Source organism: Lolium rigidum, chromosome 3, assembly GCF_022539505.1.
Source record: "Lolium rigidum isolate FL_2022 chromosome 3, APGP_CSIRO_Lrig_0.1, whole genome shotgun sequence".
NCBI lineage: Eukaryota > Viridiplantae > Streptophyta > Magnoliopsida > Poales > Poaceae > Lolium > Lolium rigidum.
The window spans coordinates 4729451-4738798 of record NC_061510.1 but is presented as its reverse complement, the minus strand read 5'-3'; the positions used below and the strand labels follow the sequence as shown (position 1 = coordinate 4738798).

At 46.8% G+C, this 9348-nt stretch overlaps 1 protein-coding gene and 1 long non-coding RNA gene across 2 annotated transcripts; one reads left to right on the top strand and one right to left on the bottom strand.

Annotated features, from left to right (window-relative positions):
* Nucleotides 1-773: 773 nt before the first annotated feature.
* On the top strand, nucleotides 774-3363 carry LOC124694205 (purple acid phosphatase 23-like). Its single transcript, XM_047227220.1, has 5 exons — nucleotides 774-1639; nucleotides 1727-1950; nucleotides 2142-2332; nucleotides 2663-2944; nucleotides 3085-3363. The coding sequence occupies exons 1-5, from the start codon at nucleotides 774-776 to the stop codon at nucleotides 3229-3231; spliced, it is 1710 nt and encodes a 569-aa protein (XP_047083176.1). The 3' UTR covers nucleotides 3232-3363.
* Nucleotides 3364-8640: 5277 nt separating this feature from the next.
* Nucleotides 8641-9348, bottom strand: LOC124694204. Its single transcript, XR_007000440.1, has 2 exons — nucleotides 9123-9348; nucleotides 8641-8963 (listed from the first exon to the last, which is right to left on the bottom strand). It is a non-coding gene; the product is annotated as an uncharacterized LOC124694204 (long non-coding RNA).

Sequence of the window (9348 nt, the reverse complement as noted above, 5' to 3'; positions counted from 1 at the left end):
GCCAATTTGCGAAATCTATATGGTCAGTCATCCAAGTAGCGTCTACCCTGTTTCCCCCGACTAGTGTGGACAATGTCTTCGACAATTGGTTACATGGTGTCGATTCAAGGTTCAAGTTGCTTCTTAGGGTGGGGGCGCTGGCAGTTATCTAGGCGATATGGCTAAGTAGAAATGATAAGATTTTTAATGACAAAAAGTGTTCCCTTTTGCAGGTTATATACAGGTGCACGGCTATTCTCCGTTCGTGGTTACCTCTTCATCGAGTGGAGAACCGCGACCTGTTTACGGAGGTCTGTACACGGTTGGAGGCTACGGCGAGGGGTACTTTTTCCCAACATGGGTGGCAGCATAGTCTACGGATTGAAGCTCCATCCACACCTTAGGCGTTTTATATTTCATCGTTCCGATATGTATTTCGCCTAGATTTGTTTTTATCAGATTGTTCTATTGGACATATAAACGGCTGTGTGCATCCTAGTTATGCAGAGGCTGGATGTAATTGCTTATCAAAGTACTAAAGCATCCTTTATCAAAAAAGTGTGGCGCAGATGACAAAAACAAAAACGATATCCAGTGAAGTATTTTATTAATTAAACGATATATCTGTATTTGGTTATTAATTAAACGATATATCTATTATTTGATTATTAATAAAGTTGTACTCCTACCAAATCAAAAACAAAAAAGGAAACAGAGCATGCACGGAATATCCAGTGAAGTATTCGCTCCATCCTCCGATTCCTCCAAGGTAGGTGCGCTGCGCATTGTCAGCCATGGCCGACAGCGGAACCAATGCCGGCCACCTCCACCACCGACACCACCATTGCCTCCACCTCCTCCTCCTCCTCCTCCTCCTCCTATTGCTACTGCCATGCCACCAGTTCGCCTCCCATATCGTCGATGGCGGCGGCATTCCGACCACGCTGGACGGGCCGTTCACGCCGGTCACCCGCGCATTCGACCGCTCGCTCCGGCAGGGCAGCGCGGACGTCCCGCTCTCCGACCCCCGCCTGGCCCCGCGCGCGCGCCCGCCGTCCCCGGAGCAGATCGCGCTCGCCGCCTCCGCCGACCCCACCTCGCTCTGGGTCTCCTGGGTGACCGGCCGCGCCCAGGTGGGCTCCCACCTCACCCCGCTCGACCCCGCCGCCGTCCGCACCGAGGTCTGGTACGGCGAGCGCGCCGGCCACCACCCGCGCGTCGCCACCGGCTCGGCCGAGGTCTACAGCCAGCTCTACCCGTACCCGGGCCTCCTCAACTACACCTCCGGCGTCATCCACCACGTGCGCCTCGCCAACCTGACGCCGTCCACCCGCTACTACTACCGCTGCGGCGACAGCTCCCTCCTCCTCGAGGGCGGCCTCAGCGACGAGCGCTCCTTCCGGACGCTGCCGGCGCCGGCGCCCGACGCGTACCCTCGCCGCGTCGCGGTTGTCGGGGACCTGGGCCTCACCGGCAACTCAACCTCCACCGTCGACCACCTCGCCAAGAACGACCCGTCCCTAATCCTGATGGTCGGCGACATGACGTACGCCAACCAGTACCTCACCACCGGCGGCGCAGGCGTGCCCTGCTTCTCCTGCTCCTTCCCGGATGCCCCGATCCGGGAATCCTACCAGCCACGATGGGACGGCTGGGGAAGGTCTCAATTTGTTCAGTGCTAATATCTTATTTCTTACTGTCCAACTGGTGATCTGTAGACTGTAGTGTCATGTTCTGATTCCTTCAGATTCATGGAACCGCTCACATCGAGGGTCCCGATGATGGTCATCGAAGGGAACCACGAGATGGAGCCGCAGGGGCGCGGTGGCGCGGTGACGTTCGCCTCCTACTCGGCGCGCTTCGCCGTGCCGGCCGACGAGTCGGGCTCCGGCACCAAGTTCTACTACTCCTTCGACGCCGGCGGTATCCATTTCATCATGCTCGGCGCATACGTCGACTACAATCGCACTGGTACAATTGACTTAATTGACTTGATTCATCACCACCTATCCTGAATGCATGGATTGTAGTACTCTGAGTTTATAAAAAAAAATATCTCAACTTTGTTCACATTAAAACATGTCTAGAACTCTAGATACCTCGTAGACATTTTTTGATAAAGTTAAGATGTCCTTTAATTTGTCTTACATATATCTCTGTAGGACCTCAGTACTCGTGGTTAGAGAAGGATCTGCAGAGAGTCGATCGAGGACTCACCCCGTGGGTCGTTGCTTCTTGGCACTCGCCCTGGTACAACAGCTATGCCTCGCACTACCAGGAGTTCGAGTGCATGAGGCAGCAAATGGAAGGGCTCCTGTACCAACATGGCGTCGACATTGTCTTCTCAGGACATGTAAGTCTGTCACCACATTATTCATTTACTTTCTCAAATGGTTTCATCACCCTGAAGAAAGAACCCGCTCAGTTTTCTTGTCCAAATGCACCAACAAGCAAGAATTGCGATTACCGTAAAGAAAGAAACAGAGGAGTTTCTATTTTTCATCAAAAGTTGACACTGACAGATATAACTCCAACAAATCCGTGGGAAATTACAATATGTCCAAAAACAGACGATGCAAACTTTCCCTTGACATTCAAGTAATCTAGAGTACACCCCTTGATTCTCGATGTTTGTTTCATCCAAATCTGATTTACTTGATTCTAAATTTATTGGTTGATTAAGGTACACGCATACGAAAGGATGAACCGGGTATTCAACTACACGCTCGACACATGTGGACCGGTTTACATTACGATCGGAGATGGCGGTAACATTGAGAAAATCGACATTGATCATGCGGATGATCCTGGAAAGTGTCCCTTACCAGGTGACAACACCCCTGAATTTGGTGGGGTATGTCATATGAACTTCACATCTGGTCCTGCCAAGGGGAGATTCTGTTGGGAGAGACAGCCGGAATGGAGCGCGTTCCGGGAAAGCAGTTTCGGCCACGGGATTTTAGAGGTAAATTAAGTTACTTGACTATCTCATTACTCGTCTCGTCACCAATTGCTTTGATGTGTTTAGAAGGAAATGCTTATGCTGACATGCATACTTGACTCTCTCCTTCTCATCATCATCATCACATGTTGGAGTTCATACAGGTTGTGAATTCGACATATGCCTTGTGGACATGGCACCGAAACCAGGATACATATGGAAAAGACAGTGTAGGGGATCAGATCTACATAGTACGGCAACCCAAGGAGTGTCTAATGCAGTCTATGAGTGTGGCTTCACTCGAATGGTGATAATTTTACAATAATTTCAGTAAGCTATTTGTGTTGTAATGTTGCAGAGGACAGTCCCTCGGCAGGGTGCCCCTCTTTGCCATTGAGTAGCAACCCAGGTACTCAACAACCTATTAAACGTAGCCATCTCATTTGGACTATGAATAAAATCTAAATAGAGGTTGTATGCATCGATAGATGTAGATTGGAGCTTGCTCTTTAAAAATATCTCTTTTGAACTACATGCATGGCTCCAAGACCATTTTGTTCGTATTCCTAGCTTTGAGTGGGCAAATGTAGAGAAACCATAGTGTTGTGGCAAGATTATAACTTATGTTTTGGGTAGTGTTTGTGCTGTTGTATCTATTTATTTATTTGACTAGAAGATTTATTAAATAACTATTGAAAATATATCTAGATGATACAGCCACAAAAGAGTTCAAGCTCTCGGTCCAGGGATACGCACATCCAAACTGCACCAAACACCCAAACAGAAATAAACCTGACAGCAAATAATATGTCACTAAAGATAAGGACACACTCTTGATGCTAGTTGTAAAATTAGGGTGTCTTGGTGCAAAGACTAGGTTGTCCTCCATGTCGGGTAAATAGGTCCGGACAACCATCTCTAGCTGAAAATCTATATCACCAACTCGTCAACCTTCGCTGCAGAATTGTATGGAGTCAATGCATACATGTGTACATAATCTACATCGGAGAACATGTACATTTATTTTTATGAAAATGGCATCGCCGCGACAAAATCATACTAACTTTAAGTTTTTTTTTCTTTCTGATAGCAAGAATTCTAGAACCAATTTAAAATAAGATGACACCACATCTACTCGCAGAATATTACGGTAAGAGTTAAACTCATGTGACAAATCAACATGCAAGAAAGAGTTAAACTCTTCAAATGCCTCTTCACACATAGGAAAATGAAACCAAGTGAGCATTGTTTGATGAGTTAGGTAGCCCCTAAAGTAAATGCCTTCTTGTAGATCAAACTAGTAGAGATGAGGCCAACAAATCTTGGCATCCTTTTCTCTCCATCTATCATTCCAGATCAAGATTGATGCCGCATTTGGACTTTTGCAAGTAGACATGGGTTTGCAAAGTGGCAATAACTTAACGTCATTGAGACGGCCGGTTGTGGTCGAGGTCGCGGTGTAGTTCAACGAAGCCCTTGCTCTTCACATGTCATAGTGAATGCCACCTTGTGGTCGGACTCACGTCCTGCTCTTCCTCTTTGTGGCGAAGCAGTGGACTCGTTGGCGGCAGTGCATCCGCCGACGTGATGTGACAGGAAGGCGGTGTGAGTTGGAAGGAGGAGAGTGAGAGGAGGGAAAGTGGGTGGTGAGAGGATTTATGGCCTGTGTTCCCAAAGACAAGTGGGCACACTGCATTGCCATTTCCTCCCCCGCCCATACAACTGAGGCGCTCGAACGGGCCAGACTTCAGAGGAACGGCCAATCCGGCAGTAGCTCCCAGACGAGGCATGGAGATGCTTTCAAAATCACGCTGGTCACAACGCGGAGGCCTACCAGGCAACCATCAGGGCCGATTTCTGCTCCACCCAACCTAGTGCAAAGACATGCGAGCAACCAAATGTGCACCGGAAAGTTCTGAAGTTCTAAACCTGTCATTGGCAATCAGCTGGGTCTGGAAAAGCTTAGTCTTATGTTGACGGACTTAGTTTGATCATTGTGATCAAGCTTTGTTGCGGATTTGTAACTGTACTCCAGGCAGTCTTTCGAGCACTCTTACATATTCTCTCCAGGCCCTCTTACATATTTTTCCCGGCGTGGTTCTATCCCTCCATTAATTTTGGCAGTGATTTTTCTTATAGAATCAAAGGGAACTAGGTTTACATATTTCGACATGAATATCTGGACTTTCTGAAGTTCTACAAGAAATAGCTGGATTTTTCCTGTACCATAATCAATTCCACTTCCAGATATTACAAGCTACCTCTCTGAGTTTGTACTTGTTCATGGATTCCATTATTGCAGATTTAAGCCGTGTGAGACAGGCCACAACAACTGGTTCATGGATTCCATTATTGCTGGGATACAGAAAGAACAAAGGTTGGGGTGTCTATTGCAGCTCAGCTAAACATAGAACAGGCAAATATTCGTTCAGTAGAAAGTTCTGAAGTTCTAGTTACCTTGTCTTTTTTTTTGACCATGAGTTACCTTGTCTTTGGCATCCAACTTAGTCTGCAAACGCTTAGTCTGATCTTGATGGATTTAATTCGGTCAGTATGATCTATCTTTGCTGTGGATTTCTAACCATATTCTCTCCAGGCCCTCTTACAAGTTATTTTTCCATTTTCATATTAGCTGCTCGAACCCTCTATAAACAAGATGTAGTACAAGTTATTTGTTATCAGCCTAGAAACTGGTCCCTGGCCCAAAGCCAGAAACAGTCAGCGAATACCACGGATTATGAGTATCTTAATGCACATATAAATCAACAATAAAGAAGCTCACTAAGATATAGCAAAGAACTTACCATCAACTTCTAATCAAATCTTTCTACTTCTGTTTCTAACAACTTAGTGGCTTCATCCATCCCATATGCAAAATGTGCCTGAATGATGGAGGTGTAAATTACTTTGCCAGGTTTACATTTCTTGTCCTTCATAAGCTGTAGCATTTCCTCCATTATGTTGATTTCTCCAGACATGGCGTATGCACTGATAACAAAGTTGAAAAAATGGTGCATCTAAAGCCAACATCGGTGTTCTCTGTCTGTCGAACAATTGCAGGATGTTGTACCCGTTTACTAACGAGCAGTAGGAGATTGGGTCGGGTTCGACACCCTGAATCTTTATCAGCCTGAAATGAAGTAGTACTCCATCTTCTCAATGTTGCCAGCCCTCCCAAAACATTGTATGCTTATGTTGAATGTAGCAGCAGAGGGCGAGATGAAACCCCACTGATAACACGATTGAACTAATTGAAATAATTGGATTATTCCCATGAAAAGTAGATAGAAATAACTAAATTCCAGATCATATATTACTCAAGGTGATTGTTCTTCATTAAAAAGATTTAATTAGCCAGGTTGTTGTGAAGACTAAGAGCCAATGATCTTTCTAGGATGACCGGGACTTTCTATCTGGGAGTGCATCGACGTAGCAAGGACGGTACGGGAATGCACCACGGATGTCACGTGCGTTCTGCACTGGTACTTCAGGATAGATGTAGCCTAAATATTGCATTCTCGAAGTGCTGAGATGATACGCCAACACCGTGTTGCTGTAATGTAGGAGGAGCACATCCTTGTGTGGATGAAATCCAACGATCCTACACACCCACCCTACAACTTCTTGGTCGTTGACAATAGTGCCGTCCAAATCGATGAAGTTGTGTTCATCTGAGTTCCATGAGTAGTCGGAACCATCTCTGCTTTCTACCTCATCATCCTCTTGCTCCTCCTGTTTTTGATTTGCATGGCCTAGGTTGTCCCTCACACTATCATCAACATCAGTGAATCTGGCCGACTTCTCATGACCATGTATTGTCTCAAGTTCCTCTGATTCATCATTCTTAGCGTCTTTCTTAATGGCATCTTCCTCATCGGCGGCATCACTTTCGTCACTGCTACTATGTTCCAGCAAACTAATTAATTCATCTTCGCTTTCGACCACCTCCCATTCCATTTCCATCTCTGGCTTTGCATTCCAGTTAAATGAAGTTATCAAATAATCATATGGTTTGAGATCGGCCTCATGCGCCAACATCCAGTCAAGTTTGCCGTTGGTCGATTCCACCAAAGCCCATACAAGGAGATGACACTTCTGCAGAGTCACATAGCGAACCCCTGTCTCATAGCTCGCCAACACGGACCTCGTGGGAAGCGACCATGTGTAGTCCCTGTACTTCTCGTCGTCGTATGGAGGTGAAATCCCTGGGAGCTGAACCATGTCGTACATCCTCTGTGAGCATCGCAGTATCATGAGGACACCACTGTGGCAGTGGACGTAGAGTGATCCACGCCAGTATTCGCCAGACCATGCCCTCTTCTGCACACCGCGTGGTGCCATCACCAAGTCGTAGAGGTGTCCCGGGGCGCAGCGGCCCGGCGCAAATTTCTGTTTCTCCCACTGCCCAATCCGCGACGAGAAAACCAGCAATGGCACCGTCCTATTCTTGAGCATGTCACCCTCCAGCTCGACAAACTCGCTTGCAGAACCGGACGGATCTATCTGTTCCAAGTCCAGGCGACGTGAAGGCATCTTTATTGCAGGAAGGAGGAACACCTCATGGTGCCGGGACACGGCCGGGTCAAAAGCAAGAAACATTCCTTCGACGTCGCACGGCCACGGCGTCGGCGGACTCGGCAGGAGAGCACACCGCATGGTCGCCGGGTTGCACACGTAGACGTCCTTGGCATCTGCGAAGTTGTACCTGTCCCGGATGAGGAGGAGGCCGTTGCAGTGCTGCTGCACAGCAGGGGACCAATCGCCCCATATGAACGGACGTTGGGAGCCGGGGCGCGACGTCGGCCGGGCAAAGAAGGCGGAGGGGGAGCTGAATCCGTAGTAGGTGGTGTAGACGCCGGGGAACTCCCGCGGGAAGAAGTGGGGGAGGAGGAGGTTGTGGGCGTCGACGATGGCGCGCCACGAGCGGCAGACGCAGCGGGACTCGGCGAGGGCGCGGCCTGGGAGGCGGCGGAGTATGTCGACGAGCACGTCGTAGGGGAAGCAGATGCCGTTGGCATCATCGTCGGCATCCATCGCGCCGGCCACACTTGGTGGTTAGATGCGATCTACAGAGATATATATGTTATGCCAAACAAATCAAACGGATTTACTGCAGCTTATATGGCCAAGTCAAAAATACTTGCAGAATTCATGTGATCTTTCTTTGTGTGCGTGATATTATTGCCATTGCAGATTGATGCCTTGCCCAAATACTACAATCCAGATCGACCGTGTGTCCCAGTCTGTGAAATACAAGGTACTAGGTACTCTGATTATGGATTAATCCAGATCGTCCATCATTTCGGACTTTTATTAGTTCCCTTATCGCACCGTGTGTACTGCCAATGTCCATGCCCCTGGGCCTACATCTATTTTTATTTTGCAAGAATTTAGAAAACTACTTGACGAATTCTATGAGGCCTTGTGTTTTATGTGTGTGATATTACTGTAATTATGTACAGGTACGCATATTGCAATGTAAATCAACATATGTTCCAGACTTTGAATCATTCCATGAGAAAACTCAGGAAGGAAACTTTCAAGGCTCGACCGCTCTTGTTAAAGAAAAGAACTATTTACATGACTTGAATTCAAGCTCATATTCTTGCAATCCCCAGTCTGTCATCTTGAATGGTGCATGCTCGAATGTATTCTAAGCGGTACAAGAAATGCTAGCTAAGTAATCATCTTGGAACTAAAAGAAGAAAAACCATTAGCGGTGAACTTCTTTAATAATTAGAGCCATCTTGTATGTTCACAACGAAATGTCATGCAGATAAAGTACATACCTTGACTCTCAGATGCTCTGCCAAAAATACATTACGACATTCTAGAAAAGGAAATGAACAATGAAGACAATTCCTTGCCATGAACAATCCACAACTAAAAATAGTGGCAGTCAATACCACCTTTATTTTCCCCCTATCTAAAAAGGACACCATTAGAGGCTAGCTTTTTCAGCAATCCAGTCACTGGAATGATCTCCTTCCTGGGTTCTTCTGAACATCAGCTTCTGATTACTTTTCAGGTTCACATAATCAACCTGAGTAAAAAAAGAGTATTAAGCAATACTATAGGAGCATACCAATCTGTGATCTTTTAAACATACCGATTCGGTATTTCAACGTACATTCAGACACCAATAAGAAGACGCGAGCATGCAGCACAAGAAAAGGTTGGAAACCCAGTCACCTAAACTAACCTTTTCTGGATCAAGGGTCAGAAGACAATAGGCGTCAACTGGGCCAGTCGATGGATCGAGATCATCCTCTGCGACGGGAACCCCTGGCCATGGCTCTCCTAAGTATTGCGATCTTGTCTTCATTGAACTAGCAAACCAAGTTTTCTCTCGCTGCTGTGTGAAGAAACAACCAATTTTGAGTAAGGATTATAAAAGTGCACTACTTATAAAGTGCACTTTGAAAGCT

What these genes read in the sequence shown, in the direction of transcription:
- LOC124694205 (XM_047227220.1), top strand. Translation starts at nt 774, where the DNA reads ATGGCCGACAGCGGAACCAATGCCGGCCACCTCCACCACCGACACCAC. An exon ending in CGTCGACTACAATCGCACTG is followed by an intron (nt 1,951 to 2,141) that starts GTACAATTGACT and finishes ATATCTCTGTAG; the next exon opens with GACCTCAGTACTCGTGGTTA. An exon ending in ACATTGTCTTCTCAGGACAT is followed by an intron (nt 2,333 to 2,662) that starts GTAAGTCTGTCA and finishes TGGTTGATTAAG; the next exon opens with GTACACGCATACGAAAGGAT.